This window comes from Balaenoptera musculus, chromosome 7, assembly GCF_009873245.2.
Source record: "Balaenoptera musculus isolate JJ_BM4_2016_0621 chromosome 7, mBalMus1.pri.v3, whole genome shotgun sequence".
NCBI lineage: Eukaryota > Metazoa > Chordata > Mammalia > Artiodactyla > Balaenopteridae > Balaenoptera > Balaenoptera musculus.
In genome coordinates, this window is record NC_045791.1 from 108,718,258 (window position 1) to 108,738,426 (window position 20,169).

General features: G+C 46.9%; 1 protein-coding gene across 10 annotated transcripts in view; it reads left to right on the top strand.

Moving 5' to 3' along the window:
- The window catches only part of AGAP1 (ArfGAP with GTPase domain, ankyrin repeat and PH domain 1), a 549,508-nt gene that overhangs the window by 381,645 nt on the left and 147,694 nt on the right, over positions 1–20,169 (top strand). For 6 of the 10 annotated variants that reach the window (XM_036857335.1, XM_036857336.1, XM_036857337.1 and 3 more), the window contains one exon: positions 2,270–2,428. The exons of the other annotated variants lie outside the window; for them this stretch is intronic. In XM_036857335.1, the coding sequence (XP_036713230.1) occupies positions 2,270–2,428 (159 nt within the window). The remainder of the gene's footprint in view (positions 1–2,269; positions 2,429–20,169) is intronic. 10 annotated transcript variants of the gene reach the window in all.

Sequence of the window (20,169 nt, forward strand, 5' to 3'; positions counted from 1 at the left end):
TGGCAGAGTGGCACCAGGACCACCACAGACCCGAAGGGGGGCCAGGGATGCACATCCCCACTTCACACTCCTGTGCTCCCCCCTCGTTCAGCCCAGCTGGAAGCCAGAGGTAACCCAACGGGTGCCCTCCTCAGAAGGGAGCAGGGCGTAGAAGGTGTGGGGAGAAGGGGGTGGCAGACGCGGGTGTCAGCACAGGGTCAGGAGGAGACCCTGCCATGCTGCCCGACAGGTTCGCCTGGTCAGCTGCTGGGCACGCTGTCCGGCTGTTACAATGCCCTGTGGTACAGGGATCTGGCCGAGGAGAAGCGCACCCAGAAGACAGCTCCAGGGCACCCTAAATGATAGATGACACGTGGAAAAAACCCGGAAGAGCGTGTGGTGTGTCCCTTGGTGCTGCCTCTCTGTGCCTTGGCTCCTCTGTCCCTGTGGGATGCTACACACCTGGCCCTGCTCCCCAGGCTGCTGAGGACGGTGCTGGAGCGGGCGCTGCCATTCAGGATGCACGAGTTTCTGCGTTTTTAGGGCTCGGACAGGTCCTAAAATCAGAACATCAGAGTTGGGAGGGAGATGGGAAACTGGCTCAAGACCCTCTGCAGCTCAGCCGAGGAGCCAGGGCAGGTGCACTTCCCGGGAGCATCTTTGACCTCAGTGGTCCGCGGCGGGGAAGAGCTTTCGTTGTAGTTTTTGTTTCGTGTTCATGGTTACTTTCTGGTTTAAGTGTTTGGTTTTTAAATCAGTCGGAGCTCTCCTGCAGGCCCACTCATATTTTCACGTGTGCACATGTCACCTGGGGCTCTTACTAAAAAGCAGGGGCGAGGGCGAGGCCAGGGAGCCTGCATTTCGAAGATGCTCCCGGGCGGTGCAGCTGCTTCTGCTGTGAGGCCCACACTTAGGAAGATATATGGGCTCCCGTTCTTCCTTTCTCAGGTGGTACTTTTGGCTTTTTTTCTGGAATCCGGTAAACCTGCCTAGGAATACTTACTTTTACGACATTCAAAATGTACCCAGTTCCCACAACAGCGTAAAGTCGGCATCATTTTTTAAGGTAGAAATATGTTTTTCAGAGCAAAATCCTTCCTCTTCATTCACCACTTGTTTGTCCTGTTTGCCCACGTATTGTTTCATTGATGATTTTGTCACTTCCGGATGCTCTGTGCGATTGCAGTGAGGACCTCGTTTGTGGTGGAGCCCTGGTTCCTACCTCTGGCTGCGCACCAGAATCGCCGAAGTCCTTTTGAAAATGCGTATCCCCTCAAGCTCTATCCCCAGACCTCCTGAATCGAAATTTGAATTTCTTGAAGCCTCTATTTTTAAAAAGCTCCACGGGTAATTCTGGTAATTGGCCAGACTTGGGAACTACTAATACGGTCTGTGTATTTAAAATCTTGTGCTATGAAAACCTTCTATGAAAACAATTTTGAACTTAATTGGTTCCAAACTAAAACAATGGGAGGAATGTTTAAAAAAAGAAACCTAATGCCTTTGAAGATCTGCCTACAGATCTAACAAACGAACTCACTGGCAGCAAGGTATGATTGGCTGAGCTTTAGAGAAAGGCACTTAATTATGTTTTTGAGTCTAAAGTTGGTGTGACCAGATCATAATTCATTTTGATGTTGAGCAACTGATTCAAATCATTAAGTATACAATGGAACCATTTTTCAGCGCAGTCTATGTGCGTGCTGTGAAGTCGCTAAGGTTATTTTTCCTCTGCGTAGTCTTCTCAAGGTTAAGAGTAAACTTACCTGGTTTAAGAGTCTGCGTTTCCACCGATGTCGCATCTGGCAACTTTGATTTGTGTTGATCATGAAGTATAGCTTCCCCGCGAAAGTAATCCTCTGGCACCAGACAGTTGACCCCCGACTGGTGATCATTTCATTTCCATTGATGTGTGGATGCAGCAGGGCTCCTTCAGCGCCCGGCTCACTGGCCTGCCAGGAATATTGCTTTTCCGAAAATCGGGTCTTTTGTCTTCACCGCTACTCCATCTAGAGATGGCGGTGGTGGTGGTGTGCATCTTTGTCTTGGATTGTGGTGGGTGTAGCCGTCTGAAGCATCGGGTTCCTTTGTCAAACACCGTAAGGCCTGCTTCACCCTGTTTTCCTCTGGAACACTGTTTCGTGTGATGCTTCCACTTGCCCTGTATCGGGACGCCGGCTGCTCTCGGTGTCAGGTCCACGGTGTGCAGGCGCGTAAGCCCCTAGACTAACTCGTGCCGGCTTCGGGTGTGCAGTGCGCGCTGGTGTTCACCTGACTTGTTTATTCCTAGGGAATGTCACTAGTGCGCCTGGGTCTCAGATGGCGAGCGGCGTCAGCCTGGGCTCCTTCAACAGCCGACCGGACGGCATGCAGCAACGGTCCTACTCTGTCTCCAGTGCCGACCAGTGGAGCGAGGCTACGGTCATTGCAAACTCAGCCATCAGCAGTGGTAAGAGAGGGCACAGCCCCACGGACCTGCGGCCACCTCGCGGTCCTCGGTTGTAAACCAGGGGCTGGACGTGACTCCCCGAGCTCTCCGAGCTCCGCTCTGAGGGCGGCCACCCTGTCGACGCTGCCCGGCCCGCCTTCCACCCGTGGAGCGCTTTATCCTTGATCGGCTGTCTCACCCGCGGCATCTCGTGTCCTTCTTTGGTGCGGGGAGAGGTAGATGTTCACTCCCACTTGACAGATTTGGAAACTGAGACCGCAGGCAGGGCTGAGACCCGACTGCAGGTGGTATGTCCCTGATTACACTTGCCTACATGATGTGGCCTGCACTTTCCATCTTTAGTGTGCATTTTATGTGGTTAGGCTTTGCGGTGTTTTTGCATCAAAGGAAAACACATAATTCATTCTCCTTATCCATTTTCCAAGATTCCTGGTATATCATCTAAGTTTTGGAGAGTCTTCCCTCTTGCCTTTTTTTTTTTTTTTTTTTTTTTAAGTGTGGGCAGATTCTAGGGAAACAAATGTGCACACTGGAAACTATCTTGACATATGTGTGAGCGCGTGAATTATGCAGCGTTGAGGCTGCACTTTACCACAACACGCTTTGCCTGTGGCATTTTGTCTATGGCCTGTTCACCGGTATTTAAAGGAATTCCCACTGTAGTGTGTCATCTATCAGACAGGGTTTTAGAGTAATTTTAGCATAATTTGTCCTAATTAAAAGATTCAGCATCAGGTCTTCCCTATAGACCCAGCAGCTGCTGCAGCAGGACGTGTGCTTTGGATAAACATCATCCTTATTTCTAGTTACTCCACGCCCCTCCATCAGACGCCGCCGAGCAGAGACCTTAAAGAAAAGACATCTCCAAACCAAGGAGGAGGAGTGAGGTCTCGAAAGGCAGCTCCAGCGGGTGCCATAGCGGCGCGGGCCTGGGGCCTACGGACCGCATCGCCCTTGCCCAGTGCGCTCCCAGCTCCTTCCTCAGACAAAACAGGATGCTTCGGTAGAGAACGAACGTCTACCTCCAGCCTCTTCAGGGACTGGGCGTTCCACCTTTCGTCTGAAACCATGACAGCACCTGAAGACGCTCAATGAAGAGGCTGAAGTCATTATAAATTAACCGCGTACAGTTTATTCCCTTGTAACGCGACAGCTGTGCGTTCATGGCCGTCAGGTGCCCTGGCAGGCCTGCCGGGGGCCTTCTCAGCAGACACATCCGTGCTCCAGGCAGAGGCCCCCGACCTGCCGAGCAGGTGGCCTTGGCAGGCAGCCTTACCTCTGCAAGCCTCTGTGTTCTAATCTTAAATGGGTGTGTCCGTCTCTCCCTTGCGTGGTCAGTAGGTATGTAGGGCAGTGTCCATCTGTGGCTTCTGTCCCTGAGCATCTGCTGTGGTTGCCATGGTTACTTTTTTTAGGGGGGCAAGCAGTTCACATGCTTAATTGCGTTATCAAATACTTGGAAATGCAGCCGTTTTTCGATGAGCATTACCCTTACTGTCTGAGTGGGTTCATTCTGGCACCCTCTGAGAAGGTGCGCGCCCACGTTTGAGGAGGGCAGGAGTCATACGCTGGCTCTTCCTGGCCTGGTGCGCACACTGCCCTGCCCAGCAGCACCCTTTCTAAAGCTTTCCTCCTGTGAGTGAGAACTCTCGGGTCACCACCACAGCCCGATGAGGGCGGCGGTCTCTAGGTTCTGTTCCTTGTGTGCCATAGGAGTTATATTTGGGGGGGGGGGTGTTAGAAGAACAGGTTCCTGAACAAGAGCCTCACCCCAAGTCTTTGCCTCCCCACACTCAGAATACTTTTACACAAAAAGCATTGGAAGCAGCCTATTAACCTAAAATCCACTCTTCACAGATATTCCATTTGCATAATTATCGCTTTGATAAAGACTCCCTAGCTAACTTTCCCTCTACCCAAGAGCTCTTTGCCTCTGGTCATGTCTGTATGCCAAGGCACCTCCACACCGTCACATCAGAGACTCCGTGAGCGCCAGACCCTTGATTTGGTGAGAAGCCTCTTCCCACGGAAGGTGATCGTATTGATCCATACGGGCATATTTATAAAGTACCTGTACGACTGAGGTTGCCTACGGATGAACGCTCTTTTTAAATTTACAAAGCGATTTCTCACATGCCAACGCCCCGGGTGTCCATTGTTCTATCACACTGTGTGTTTGTGAAAGACTAGCTAGGCTTCCTGATGCCCCAGAGCTTGAACCGTGAACACAGGAGATGAGAAACCAGTCTGTGCCTTGGTACGAGCCTACTGCGGGATGTGGATGGAGAAAGCTTGGGCTGAAATTGTGCAGGTAGTTTAAGGATGGAGACATTTAATCAAGGAAAACTTCCCAAAGAGACTGAAACTTGAGCAACGTTTCGAGAACCAGATGGATTGTGTGTGTGCAAAACCACAGGAAGAAGTTGTTCTAAACATGAAGGCAGTTTGGACAGACTTGAAGAGGAGGAAAGGGCAACATGGAACAGCCGAGGGGCCACAAGGAAGTGCAAGGTATTAGTTGGAATGCAGGAAATTGAGGACAGAGAGGAAGAAGAGAGATGAGTATTAAGGGGTCAGAATTGCAAAATTAATTAGCATATTATTTTAAGGCTTACAGCTGACACTTTAAATAGCAAAGATCCAGAGAGACAACAGAATGTTGTACAGAAGTAAGATTCCTATAGCTTCTCAGGGATCTTCCTTCACGCCTGTATTTTCTAAGGGTGGATGGTATGTCACACGCAAGATACGATTGAAAAGAGAAACCGTAGTAATGATAAAAAGAGCTAATACTGGGCTTCCCTGGTGGCGCAGTGGTTGGGAGTCTGCCTGCCAATGCAGGGGACACGGGTTCGAGCCCTGGTCTGGGAAGATCCCACGTGCCGCGGAGCAACTAGGCCCGTGAGCCACAACTACTGAGCCTGCGCGTCTGGAGCCTGTGCTCCGCAACAAGAGAGGCCGCGATAGTGAGAGGCCCGCGCACCGCGATGAAGAGTGGCCCCCGCTTGCCGCAACTAGAGAAAGCCCTAGCACAGAAACGAAGACCCAACATAGCAAGCAATCAGTCAATCAATAAATCTTTAAAAAAAAAAAAAAAGAGCTAAGATTTATTGAGGGCTTCACGTGGATCATCACATTTGATCCCCGTGGAGTGGATACTGCTCTTAGCTCCATTTTCCAGGTGGGGAGACTCTGGTACAGAAGGGTTCAATATTGCTTGTCCAGAGTCACGTCCCGGTAAGGCTGGGATGTGAACCCAGGTGGCCTGATTCTAGGCCTTAGAGTCTACGTCAGCGCTTCTCAAGATAAGCTTCCCAGACCTGTGGCGGCAGCATCCCCTGGGAACTGGTTAGAAATGCAGACTCGGAAGTCCCATCCCAGACCCACTGAATCTGAAACTCAGGGGTGGGACCCAGCAACCTTTGGGCCAGCAAACCCTCCATGGAATGATGCTGCACGCTGAAGTTTGAGATCCACTGCTCGAAATCCTTGCTTCTCAGTGTGGTCCACAGACTAACTGGTATCTGACAGCCCCTGGGAGTTGCCTAGAAATGCATAGCCCCAGGCTCCAGCAAGGCGTCCTGGATCAGAGTGCACGTTGTCAAGAATCCTGGGCCATTCGGGTCCACCTGGATGTGGAGTAGCCCTGTCTGCCTGCGGCCAGAGTAATGTCCTGGCTTCCCTCCCGTTAGTACCATCCTGCCAGACGCCGAGCAGTTGTTAATAAAATCAGGGCACAGGATCTGACGGCTGACTTCAAGAAAACACATTTATGAATGGATTTCAAGACCTCAACTTGGGCATCCACGTTCCCTGCCATGCTTGGAAAATAATCACAAAAGAAACAAACAATGATTAAGAGCTCTCTGTCGTGCTTTTTCTCTTTACGTCGCAGTGAAATACAAACTCCACCCTCTTTTTTTTTTTTTTTAAATCATTTTCTCTCCCTCACCCCAGTCTCTGGTTTGGATGTCAGAGTCATAAAAAAGCTTACACTGTGCTATCAGCAGGGACAGGGAGAAGTAAGCAGCTTTTGAATCCAAATGCCCACGTGTTGGTGAATATGCCTTCCCATTGTCCCACATTTTTATTGTACATGATAATACATAACATTGGGATTCCATTTTTCTCTGCCCCCTTGTCCACACTAAATTAAGACTTTGGCTCCAGAGAACTCTGTAAAGTCTTCCCCTTTAGACGCACAGGTACCCTGGGGGTTTCTGTCTTTTAAGCAGCTGTGAGCAACTCCTAATTAGATAGATGACTTTGTGGTGTGTGAAACTACAAAACAGGAGGTTCTGGTTAAATTAAGGGGGGAAAAAAGAAGAATCCATTCTGTGAAATGCAGTGCCCCACTGCTTTATGACTATTACTGCTGTAAGGTTTTACATTTAAGTACCTGAGGTTTAAAATTAAATGTCTAATATAATTTGGCGTTGCTAACGTGAGAGCCGCATCTGCCCTTAGAGGAAATGCAGGCAGCTCAGCTCAGGGTTTCAGATTGCTGTCTGCCAGCTTGCAGCACAGAGGATTGGGTCCCACTCCGACTAAGCACCACATGCTGCTCAGCGTAATTTTTTCAATGCAGAAACATATTCATCTTGAGCTTCTGCGTTGAAAAAGGCTGTTCCAGTAGTACATGAAAAATTAATTTTTTTACATTTTTCCTCACTCTCCTAAGTGTTTGACAGAAGTAATTTTTGCAGCAAGAGAGAATAAAAACTGGTGGCTGTAAATTCCTGTCCTGGAACCTCTTGTGTAGATTCTTTATGGACCCAGAATTGATCTACATGTCAGACCCTGTTGTGGTTTAAACTGTTTATCACGGTAATGGCAGGAGTGAGCCTGTGAACACCAGCTTATAATCCTGGGTGAAAGAAATTGGTGTTTGCAGTCAATGAAGGGGCAGCTCAGCTTTATTGATAGATTCAGAACAATTATCTCTGCAACAACTATTGGCTGAGAATTCTCTGCAACCTCATTGGGAGCCTGTGATTTTTTTTTTTTTTGATTAATCATTTCTCTATAGGTCGTTTTCTCTAGAAGTGCTAGCCAAGAGTTAGTATGACTGTGGGTAGCAGGGGACCCCCGGGAGGGTCATTTGTAGTATACTTAGTTGTCATACCTTGCTCCGAGGCAAAATGCATTTTCAGGTGCACCCCACCTGTGCTGAGGGCCCGAGCCAATGCCGTGAACCCTGTGCATCCGTCTGCGAGTGGTCCTACGTGTCTCGGCAAGCCTGGCGGCCTGCCACACCATCTCCTGCCACTGCCAGCTGTGGGCTGAGGGTCTCAGTGGTGGCCGTTGCCGTGGCAGCCAAACTCCCCGCTCCTCTTGACTGTCAGGTTGTTCTGATGGCTCCACCCCATCTCTGATTGCTTCATTCCAAGAGTTAATCTTCTGCCACCCTGGCTGCCCATCACCGGCAGTACTGCACTGCTTCAGATGACTCTTGAACATTTCACTTCCACCTGCCTCCACCAGGCCACCGTCCAGCCTTGTCAGCCTCAAGTGTAAAAACCATACCCATCTTTCACTCTTCCAAATGGAAGGTGTGTGTGTGCCCATTTCCCTCTAACCATTTAACCACACATCTTCCCACCAGAATCTATGGTTATTAGACAACCAATCTTGAATCTGAAGCGCTTGCATTTTTGCTAACTTTTAAATATTGTTTGTCATCATGGACATTTTTTACAAGGCTTGTTTTAATGGTAGAAGTTAGAAACACAGGTTTCAGCTCTGGTCGTTGTGTCCTGCACTTCCTTTGGTTTCTCCTTTCTCATAGAGCCAGCCCCAGGAGGGGCAGGCAGCCCTGCATTTGAGATTACAGAGAGCATGCTGTAACTGTGGGTTCTGGGAAGGTTTACTGTCAGTTCATTAATTTTAATTTTTACAGCTTGAGCACTTTTTTTCTCTCCTTGGAGTCTATGCTAACAATTTTATCATGTGACCAGCAGGTGGTGGTAGTGTGACACTACTGCTCCCACCTTTTTTTTTTTTTCCTTTTTAATTCAAGTATACTTGATTTACAATATTGTGTTAGTTTCAGGTGTACAGCAGAGTGATTCAGTTATACATATATATCTATTCTTTTTTGGATTGTTTTCCATTATAGGTTATTACAAGATACTGAATGTAGTTTCCTGTGCTATATAGTAGGTCCTTGTTGGTTACCTATTTTATGTACAGTAGTATGTATCTATTAATCCCAAATTCCTAATTTATACCCCCTGTTTCCCCTTTGGTAACCATAAGTTTGTTTCCTATGTCTGTGAGTCTGTTTTCTAAATAAATTCAGTCATATCATTTTTTCAGATTCCACCTGTAAGTTATATCATACGATATTTGTCTTTATCTGACTTACTTCACTTAGTATGATATTTTCTAAGTCCATCCATGTTTTTGCAAATGGTATTATTTCATTCTTTTTATAACTGAGTAATATTCCATTTATATGTGTACCACATCTTTATCCATTCATCTGTCAATGGACATTTAGTTTGCTTCCATGTCTTGGCTATTGTAAATAGTGCTGCTGTGAACATTGGGGGTGCATTTATCTTTTCAAATAGAGTTTTCTTTGGATATATGCCCAGGAGTGGGATTGCAGGATCATACGGTAGCTGTATTTTTAGTTTTTTAAGGAATCTCCATACTCTTCCCCATAGTGGCTGCACCAATTTACATTCCCACCAGCAGTGGAGGAGGGTTCCTTTTTCTCCACACCCTCTCCAGCATTTATTGTTTGTAGATTTTTTGATGGGCATTCTGACCGGTGTGGGTTAATACCTCATTGTAGTTTTGATTTGCATTTCTCTAATAATTAGCGATGTTGAGCATCTTTTCATGTGCCTGTTTGGCCATCTTACCTAGAGTCTGAATTTGTACAGCTGCCTCTCTGTGTCAGGAGCTTGACATCTAATGCCCATTTCCTGAGAATCATTATCCCTGTTTCATAAGTGAGGTTCCAAAGGGTCGAGAATCTTAAGACCACACTCTTAATAGCCAGGATTCAAACCCAGGTCTTTCTGATTTCCAAAGCTTATAGTTTTCCCCTCTGCTATTTTTTTTTAAAGGAGAAACGAATTCTTAGTATTAAAACAGCGTATCATAAGAATTGTTTATCTTTTCATAGAGCTTGCTTTTTAAGGGAAGGTAGACATTTTCCCTTCTCTCACTTCTGCTGAACTTTGCCTTTCTCATCTGTTTCTCCCAAATCTTGGCTGGCATTCAGAAACCATTCCCTGGGGCTTGTCATCAACCTTCAGCTAAGCTCAGAATTAAAGGACCCGTGGGCTCTCATCTCAAAGCTGGGCACGCCCGGTCTCGGCCGCTGCGGTCTGTTTCCCCCACCAGGCTCGTCGGCCTAATTAAAGGGATGACCCCAGTTCCCTTCTGCAGGCGAACCTGCTTCCCTTTCTCTGCGTGGGACCGAGGAGAAAGCAGAAGCTTCCTAGGGTATCTGGCCGCAGGGGGTAAAAGGTGTATTTTTTTCCTCCCAGTCAGAACGTTGTTACTTTGTACTTTGCCTCCTCAGTTCCTTCCTAACAGCTATTTCTAGCAGCAGGTGCTGACTCGGGGAAACGCTGCCCCAGTATCAGACCGGGAGCAGGAGATTGCGTACCTGCAGGCCGGCCGTTCTCTTGTTGCCTGGCAAACGTCTAGAAATCATTTTAAACAGATGTTAGAGCAGGATACTGTTGCCAGTTGCTATGGTACCTGGACCATATCTTTTGGCCTCTCTGGCCCTCGGTATCTTCATCTAGACCAGTGGTTCTCAACCAGGGGTGATTTTGTGTGTCCCTCCCCTGGGGACATTTGGCAGTGTCTGGAGACAGTTCAGGTTGTCACAGTTGAGGGGGTTGGAGGGGTTTGCTACTGGAATCGAGTGGGTGAAGCCAGAGAAGCTTGTGAACCCCCTGCAGTGCACAGGGCAGCTCCCCACGACAGAGGACCATCTGGTCCAAAGTCAGTAGCGCAGAGGTCCAGAAACCCTGGTCTGGACAGTGAAGACTTGGGTTTTATGGACCCTAGCAGCCACCGTCACTGTGTTCCACCGTGGATTAAGTGATCATCCTTCCCAAAGAAAAGGGAGGCTGTTTCCTTTCTTGAGAGAATGACTACAGCCAACCCAAGCAGTGCCTTGTCCGCAGCGAGACTTTCAACTCAGCTTCCCAGACCGTTCCCCAAGGCAGAAGGCGGGGGTTGTACCAGCCCCATGGCAGTTCTGCTGCTACTACCAGTGATGATGTCACATGACATCCGTCCAGCACTCCCTGTCTGTCAGGCACGAGGACCCGGGAGAGGAGGGCTAATGCCATCCCCATTTTAGATGAGGAAACAGCGGTAGCAGCAGGCCGGTGGCCAAGGCTGGACTGCATCTCAGTCTGTGTCTCAGCCTCCACTGTGCTGTACTTTGAACCACCACGCTCAGCTGCCCCAAGAACTCTGCCTCAGGGAGACCCGGGATGGCCTTGACCCTCGGCCTGTGTTGAGGACACGCAGACGACACACATTGGCGGGTGTAATCTCAGCATCTTCCCTATTCAGAGAGCACAAAATGGGTCAGGCTAACAAAGTGAAACTAAGATAAATATCCTGCATTCAGATTCAGCAAACCACCTGTGCACACGTAGAATGGGGAACCCTACCTTGACGAGGCTGACCTGGGTGTATCTCATCTGACGAAATGCTGTCGAGATTTACTCTGCCCTAAGAGAAGGAGAGGTCTCTTTTGTGGGACCACACTTCCAGAAGGACACTGGCAAATGGGGATTGTTCACAGCAGTGGGTGGGCATGTAGAGAAGGCTCTGGAACCCACGTCAGAGACAGGGATGGAGGAATTGGGAGGTGGGAGGGGCCTCTGGGGCAGGGGCGTCCCTGGTCCTGATCTGGAGGGTGCTTTAAAAAAGTACTGGCTCCTGGGACCAAGGGCTGGAGATGGGCTTCTTTGGCCCTGGGGTGGAACCTGTGCACCAGATGTTCCCAGGGGGCTTGTTAGGTGCAGCTGGGATTGAGGTCCACTCTTCTGGAGCGGAGGTCGGGGTTGAACACTGCATGCGAATGGCGGTCAAGGTAACAAATAGGAGCCTTACCCTGTGAACGTCCAGAGAATTGAACTCGGAACAGTGGGTCAAAGTTACAGGAAAGAATTGTGACCATTTTTTTTAATCTTTATTGAAGTGTAGTTGATGTACCATGTTGTGTTAGTTCCTGCTGCACAGCAAAGTGAATCAGTTCTACGTATACATATATCCACTCTTTTTTAGATTGTTTTCCCATATAGGCCATTAAAGAGTATTGGGTAGACATATACACACTACTATCTATAAAATGGATAACTAATAAGGACCTACCGTACAGCACAGGAATTGGGACAATTTTGACACAAAGTAGCGTAAAGTAATATGATACAGCATAATTTTTCAAAATGACTCTTTCAAAAATTTTCCTCTTGAATCTTTCACTTTCTCCCTCACCTGATGACCCTCTTTAAGTCTCACCAATGAAATAGGGGAAGGCGCATACTCACCTTCCCAACCCCACGCCCCAGCTGCACCTGAGCTGCAGCCTCTGCTCTGCTTCCTGCTGGCCAGGGGCTGGGAGGTGCCTGCCCTGTGAAGTGTCGCTCCTTCCACCTCTGGACCCATCACCTCTCACTTCCAAAGGACTCTGCCTCTGCAGTTACCCTGTCTGCTTCCTGTACCGTCAGATTCTCCCGGGTGTTGGGTCCCTCCGTTCAGCAGACAGGCCTGCTCCGGCATCTCCCGTCCTGGCTCTGTGGCCCTCTGACCTTCCAGCCCCTTCTCAGCCTCCTTCTCCATACACCCTCCTGGGACTCCTGTCTACACTCAGTGTCTCCAGCTGCTCACCAGGTGCTTTCTCTTTGATCCGTCCCGATCTGTCCTCCCTCCCCGCACTGCCCGGACACTGCTCTCATCCAGTGCCGGGCCACGCACTCTGTCCACCCCAGGTACAGCGTGGTTCCCTTCGCCACCTGCTTCTTAGCGATGGGCAGCCCAGTGACCGCTCCATCGTGCTGGAAACTCTCTCTTCTCTTGGCTTCTCTGACGACAGAGAAGGGAAGAGTGTGTGTGAAGGCTGGGAAGGGCATGTGTCTGGGGAGCTTTGTGGGGTGGGTAATGAAGGGACTTAGCTGGAGACAAGGCATCAAGGTAGGAAGGGTGATTAGAAAAAGGGTCCACAAAAGGTTTGGACTCGAGTCTGGGCAGTCAAGTGCCCCCCTCATGGTTTTCAGGGAGCAGTGATTGTGACTTTTACAAGCCAACTGCTGAGTCAGCATGGGTTATCATCTGGTGTAGAAAGACGAGGCAGAGGTGGGTTAGGAGAGAGGGAGGTAGTCCAAGCCCAGAAACCCCTGATTCTGCTGGAAGTCTAGAAGTCTCCAGTAGAGTTGTCACTGAAACTTGCCATTTCCCATCCCACTGGTATTTTTAGTAACATCGTTTCTCATTGGTCTCAATGCAACAACGTGTTATTAATGTAAATTGTTAAAGCTTCCTAAAATACAGAAGTCTAAAATTTTACAGTTACTTAGTTTTTTTGTTTGGTTGCTTTTTGGTCCCAGCAGTTTTAGTTGCAAACTTGCAATTTTAGGGTAATTTTTTTAACAGATAGAAAGCATCATTTACTGCCCCGCATCCAATAACATATAGGTGGAGTAGCATAAAAAGATTCGTCAAATGTATATGCCATTTCTCCAACTGGAAAGAAAACTTTCAGTGAGCTTTTGCATTTGCAACATTAAACCATCTGATTTTATAACATTGTATATTTTTAAGCAATATAGGACTTTTTCTCATGATTTTATACCACTTTTGGGCCAGGAAAATATTCATTTTTTATTCCTCTGCTTTGCTCAAGTCCTCAATCTAGGAATCAAATAGCTTAAGAAACTAAAGTGATACTGTCTCCCTGGTGACTTTTTCAGTTATTAGAATAAAATTTGGTCAGATCTTTTTCCATCCTTCCCTTGCTTCCTATTATTTACAAATGCATACAAAGAGGGAAAGATGTAACGGGCTTAAAATTTTTTAGATACTGATAAGAAAGAAAGGAGTGGAAGTAAAGGTAGCAGAGAAGTGGTTATAAAAATACAATTGGTTGTAATATGGTTAGAAGGAAATAGGTAGGTGGATAGATGATAGATAGATAGATAGACAGATAGATAGTTAATAGACAGATAGATAAAGATAGATAGGGTTAGAGAGAGATTGTGGGTGGTTGGATGGATGGATGGACCAATGGACAGATAAGATTAGGTAGGTAGATAGGGCAATAGATGATAGATAGATAGCTAGATAGATAGAGATAAAAATAGGGAGATAGATCGGGGTGGGTGGCTGGCTGGATGGATGGATGGATAAGATAGGTAGGTAGGTAGGTAGGTAGGTAGGTAGGTAGGGTGAGAGATGATTGATTAGATACAGCTGACAGGTAGCTTTGTACAGATCAGGGTCATCATCAAACCCTCTGTGTATTTACTCCTTTAGTACTTGTACATTACTTTGGTTTTGCATTCTTAAACTTCTTTCAATGAATATATCTTTCCTTACATCTTTGCTTTATTATCTGACAGATAAGGTTATTAACAGAAAGTGATATTAATATTAATTACATGATACTAAAAATTTTATGTCATGAGGAAACAGATGGTTATTTTAAATGACTTAAAATTTTACTCTTTTATAGGAAGAAACATTTTAAACATATTTTGTTATAAATGCTATTTTAATTGCTACATTATTTCTGCAGTGGGATTCTTAAAATCTTACTACATGTGCAGGGAAATGTTTGTCTATATATGTCAGAATCTCTTAAAATGTGTACTTATTTACAAGGAAATAATTATAATTACATTTAAAATGTAGTATTGGGGAGCTTGATATTATTGATAAATACCTTACACAATTCCCACACCTGATCTCTCCATCGGGTTTCAGTTCAGGATCTCAGCTCTGACATGAGAGTTGCTCTCTGCAGCATTTAGCCAAGATTGCAACCATACCAGTTACCTTTTCACATGGGCGTTCTATATTTCAGAGTGTTTATAAGCATATAGTCCCTAGCTGGACTCTGAAATTATAAAGCATTGCTACTTTGGAAATGTTTTCTACGTATCATGTAATTAGAAAACAGAAAAATGTACTTCGAAATTTTAAGCTTAATTTTACGAGATTGGAAAACTCACCTTGCAACCAGCTGTTGGCTCTTGGTTCATTTCGTATCAAGCTTTGCACTGACACAAAAAGTGAAATAAGCATCTCCACTCCCCAAAACAGCCCTCAGAAATCCTCTGTCTGAGGGCTGTTTTCCTTCGATGTCAAGATGTCCCAGAAGCACCACCTCACCATCTCCCTTCGAGACACCTTTATGGTGAGGGTACAGAGGGACATTGAAGTCTGGGGGCCCATCAGGCCCCCATCAATCAGAAGGCAGTGGTAGCGCCAGCAAGACATGCAGTTCAGGCCCCCAGATGAGATTTGTAAGCCAGCAGCGTCCATCCGGGCCACCCATCCTGGAAAAATTATCATCCTATGATACCATCTAAAGCAGTCAAGGTTCGGGTTATTGCCTGAATCAGCACCTGGTTTTTATACACGTCTGTCTTCCCAGGACGCTGGCAAAACTGTAAACCAAAGTGTTAGCCATCAGATCACGTGAATATGAGTTCCTGGACAGTTCATTTTTTTTAAAGAAATTATTTGTCCTTTCAAACAATATTCATTTTTTTCCCTTAGCACTGTGTTCATTATGCTCTGTTTTTCACTTTTAAAATTCTTTGATTTCTAGAAGCCTGGATGATAGATGTACTCGTGTAAAAAGTGCCACCAGTCAGTGGATGTGACATCCGTCCATCATGGGGCTAAAACACAGAGTATCACATTGGTGTCAGTTATGCATACTTCAACCTACGCTAGGAAACCTTTCTTCCTCCTTCTAGCAAGTGGGTTAACTACCTTATCCCTTCTTTCATTTTTGCAATAATAACTTTGCATTTTTCCTAATTATAAAACGTTACATTTTAGAAAAATTAAAAATGCAGAGAAGCTTTTTGCTGTTAAAACTCCTACCCTAAGCTTTTAGTTTGGGGGATGTGTACCCTTCCAGTGCATATGTCTGTGTTCTTACTTATTGCCAAAAGTTGGATTACATCGTAACTGGCTTTAATTACAGATGTGTTAAGTTTCTCTACTCTATCTAAAAACAGTTCAGGCATAGGAAACCACCTCTGTGACCATCAGCAGAGGACTGGTTAAATGAATTAACAGTAGAGCCCCACAAAGGGATGCCACATAGCCCTGAAAATGTTGCCTTCCGTGTACTAACTTGGCAAGATGTTCATGTAAACGCCAGGTGTCACCGTGCTGTGAACCGGCTTCAGCATCACCCTCGTGTGGTCCCACCCACTCTGGGGCCTGGTCCCGTGCTGAGCTGGGGAACCTCTCCCCGTGCACACATGGCCTCCCTGCCCTCATGTCCCATCAGATGCCACCTTGTCCGTGAGGCCTCTGTGTCTCCCAACTTACAATTGCCCACAGCCCTGTTCCCTGCTTTACTGCCTCCATACCACTCTCACCTTCCAACCTTCGTAATTCACTCGCTGATTTTATTATCTGTCATCTTCCCCACTAGAATGTACGCTTCTTTTTTTTTTTTTTAATTTATTTATTTATGGCTGTGTTGGGTCTTCGTTTTCTGTGCGAGGGCTTTCTCTAGTGGCAGCAAGCGGGGGCCACTCTTCATCACGGTGCGCGGGCCTCTCACTATCGTGGCCTCTCCCGTTGCGGAGCACAGGCTCCAGACGCGCAGGCTCAGTAGGTGTGGCTCACGGGCCTAGTTGCTCCGCGGCATGTGGGATCCTCCCAGACCAGGGCCCGAACCCGTGTCCCCTGCTTTGGCAGGCAGATTCTCAACCACTGCGCCACCAGGGAAGCCCAGAATGTACGCTTCTTACGGGCGAGGACTCCATCTGGTTCACCTCTCTGTTCCCAGGGCTGAGAACGGGGTGCCCAGTGAGCTTTCCCTCAGGCTTATATAATGTACCGATGTTATTCGCCCTGCGGTAGCCCTGGATTAGTGCTTTAGACACATTGCTCATTAAATCTATTACAGTTCTGTGTGGCAGTGCTCTTATCCTCATTTTAAATGAGAAAACTGAGTCTTAGAGAGTCTGAATAACTGGCCCCAGGTCACACAGCTGGCAGGATCACATGTTTTATGCGTAGATGGGCTGGGCAGGGTGTGTGTAAAGGGCTCCTTGGTGGAAAGAATGTGGGGTGAGGGAGTTATACGAGATCTTAACTGTTTTCCCTTGTTGTCTTTTCAGCTTTCAGAAATGAATACCTATTATTTATGTAAAAATTTTTTTAAGTTATTTCCAATATGAATTCTGTAGTTAGAAAAAACACAAATGAAGCCATGAACATTTGAGAATTTCCACTTGCACTTTGTTAGTAGCAAATATAATTCAGTTTGCAACTTTAATTGATCAGAAAAGCGTGGTCCTTGACTGGCGTTGGTAAAGCCAAGAAGAGCAGAGCAGGCAGGAGGGGGGGCATTTGAGGCTTTGGGGGCAGGGAGGAGAAGGGGAGCGGGGCTGTGGTGAGGCAAACAGAGACCAAAGTCAGCGTGCCTGGGTCCCTGCCCCCAGTCTGCCACTTGCCACACAGGGGAGACAGTTACAGAGGTACCAGGAGACCCAGTTCAATTCAGAGCAACCGGGTAGAGTCATGGGGAAGCTGTGCAGAGCCTGTCCTGTCTCCCGGAAAGCAGACGTCGTACCGGCAGTGAGTGGAATTATTCACATGCATGAAGTGTCCATGGTAGGGTGAATCACAGTTTCATTGCATTTCATTTCGTTGCATTGAGCAAATTGCAATGTTTAATAGTCAGTGAATGTTCTCATCTGCGTGGACCCAGAACAAGGCTCTGAATCCCAGTCGTGCCCGGCCCCCGGTCCTGCCCGGCCCCTTCTCCTGCCCGCACAAGCATGGCTTGAACAAATAAGCTTCTTCCTGAGACTTTCCAGATGTGAAGTCAGATATAGTCAGATACTTAAGTATATAATTTTGTTACTGATTTTCTTTCATGTATTAAAGTTGAATTTGTGGGCATTCCCTGGTAGTCCAGTGGTTAGGACTCCACACTTCCGTTGCAGGGGGCACGGGTTCGATCCCCGGTCAGGGAACTAAGATCCTGCAAGCCGCGCAGCACGGCCAAAAAAAAAGTTGAATTTGTAAGAACAATGGCTATAACACTTCAAAAGAGAGTGGTGGCAGGGCTGTGCTTTTCGAAAGAGCTAGAAGATACTGTGCAATTCCTAATTATGCCTCATCTCAGCCTAGTTTTCTGCACTGTGTCTCCATGTCATCATTTTGTTCTCTTTCTTCACAATAGAACAGATCTGCTCAAACCCCCTGAGTGTCCAAGGCTATATAGATTTGCCACTTGGAGCGTGCCTCCTGAATCCCATTCTTGGGCCCGTTTTGCATATAAAGCTTATACGAAGTGCCGAGCTCTTTTCACGAATATCGACATCTTCTTTTCTCCATTTTCCACTCACCCTCACGAAATAAGGGCAGAAACACATTGAGCTGTCCTAGGTACCTAAACACCCTGGCAGAACCCAGCGAGCCCAGCCACGCCGCACCCTACCCACCAGCTGCATCCCGCGGCCTGCGGGATGTTCTGGGAACTTAGACAACTGTAGTTCTAAAGGTCAGACTCACTTCCTCTGGAAAAGACAGAAGAGACGCCTTCACCTGTGAGAAAGTGTCCTGAGATGCAGGATTAGAAAACGAACTTGAATTTCATGGAAGAAAATACGTAACGCCTATTATTTCTTCCTTTTCTGAGCCAGAGCCAGGAAATCAGAGAGGACACTAAAAACAGCAACAGAACTGCTCCCCAGAGCCCTTCGCTGCTGGGATCTGGAGGGTGAGGTGGCGGCTAGTTAAAGCCGCTCAGGGTTGGGACGCATCTGCGCTGCCGCCTGAGGCTGCGGGAGACGGGGTGACCGTGGGCTTATAGCCCCAGCGGACCTGGATGAACGTGGAGTAAGGCCTTTCCAGTCTCGTGCCCAGGGGACCCTAAAACCCCTCCCTCCTCGGATTCCCGGAGTGTCCTCCACCCTCGCAAGTGACAGAATCCCAGTGATAAACAGCAGAAGCCACCCAGTACCAGCCTCGGCTGTGCTGTAGCGCGTCACCAGCTGTGTGGGCAGGGACAGTTGGCCAGAGTGCGTTCGGGAGAAAATTATGGATGGACGGAAACCCTCTGCAGGGGTCGGGGGGTGGGGGGAGAAGAGGCAAAGGCATGTGTTCCCGAGGAATGGGGGCAGGGGCACCGTGGAGGCAGCGAGGAGGCCTCACCCTGGTTGGGGAGGCTGGTGGGGCGTCACTGCTTCTAACCTCACCCCAGGGGATACAACAGACAGCAGTGGGGAGAATGGGAACGAGCGGTCCTTGCATGGATAGCAGGCAGCAGATTCCACTCCTCGGCTGGGGCGCCGCATCCTTCACCGACCCTGGTGCTGGCCACAGGGGGGGCTGGGCTTCTGCTTAAGGAAGAAGAGGAAAATGTCAGTTATTATGTTTGGGAGCACAATCTTATCTCTCATTTTATTTTACAGCCATTTCCCCAAAGATCCACCCTAGTATCTGATTGAACTATATTGACAAAATTTCTAGCCACGATAAGGAAAATGCTTTGAACTCAAAGCAGATCCAACTCAGGATCTCCAAACACTTTCTTTATTGTTGTATTTTATTGCGTTTTATTTTACTTTTGCCAGGACAAAGCCCAAATTCCAAGACAGTGCTAGAAGTTAAAATGATGAAATTAGAGTAGTACAAATGAAGTCAGTTCTTTTTTAAAAAGAATGTTCTGGAGTAAAGGCTAAATTATTAATCGCTTTTTGTCAGAAGTAATTTAATCTTAGTTTTTAAACACCGTCATTAATTTTAGAGGTTACGCTCCGATTTCTCATTTTTGTGGAGAAGACAAAATAAGAGTCACTCATTTGGCCAATATTATTAAACCATTGAAAAAGGGCCAGTATTATTAAACTGCTGAAAAAGGCGGTACTTTAAACACCACTTCAGAAATGAAATGATTTTTGGTCTGTGGTTTTGAATGGAGATATTATTCATGGTATCTTCATCCATGGGGTTATTGGTAGGGACAACTATCCCAAGTATAATATTCGACAGATTTTCTGGCAAGTTAAGATGATTATCTGTCACATAACAAACTTCTCCAGCATTTACAAGTCCCAGGCATGTTTTTTGTTTGTTTGTTTTTTGTTTTTTGTTTTTCTGACTTGAGATTGACGTGAAATCATCATGAGATTCAATAGCATAGAACACAAAAATTTAGGGTAGGTTTTTAGAGGGGCTTTTCGACTTTCAGGAAACCTTACTTGCCCAAAGCTTAATAACCATGATTATTAGATTTCCTTTGAACTTTGTTCTTTTTGTCATTTTCAGAAATGATGGCAGAGTGGGATTAAGGTAGTGGTGACCATATGTTACTAATTATGCTGGGCAACAGGCATAACCTGGGATCGTACCAGGCAAAGCAGGGTGATTGTCACCCTAGTCAAGGTGGCTCATCTGAGTACCATTATGTGCAGCCTTTGTTCCTCATGGGTACTCTCCATGAGAGTTACTCATTTTATTCCAGTACAAAACCGGCAGTATCCTTGTAACCTAGG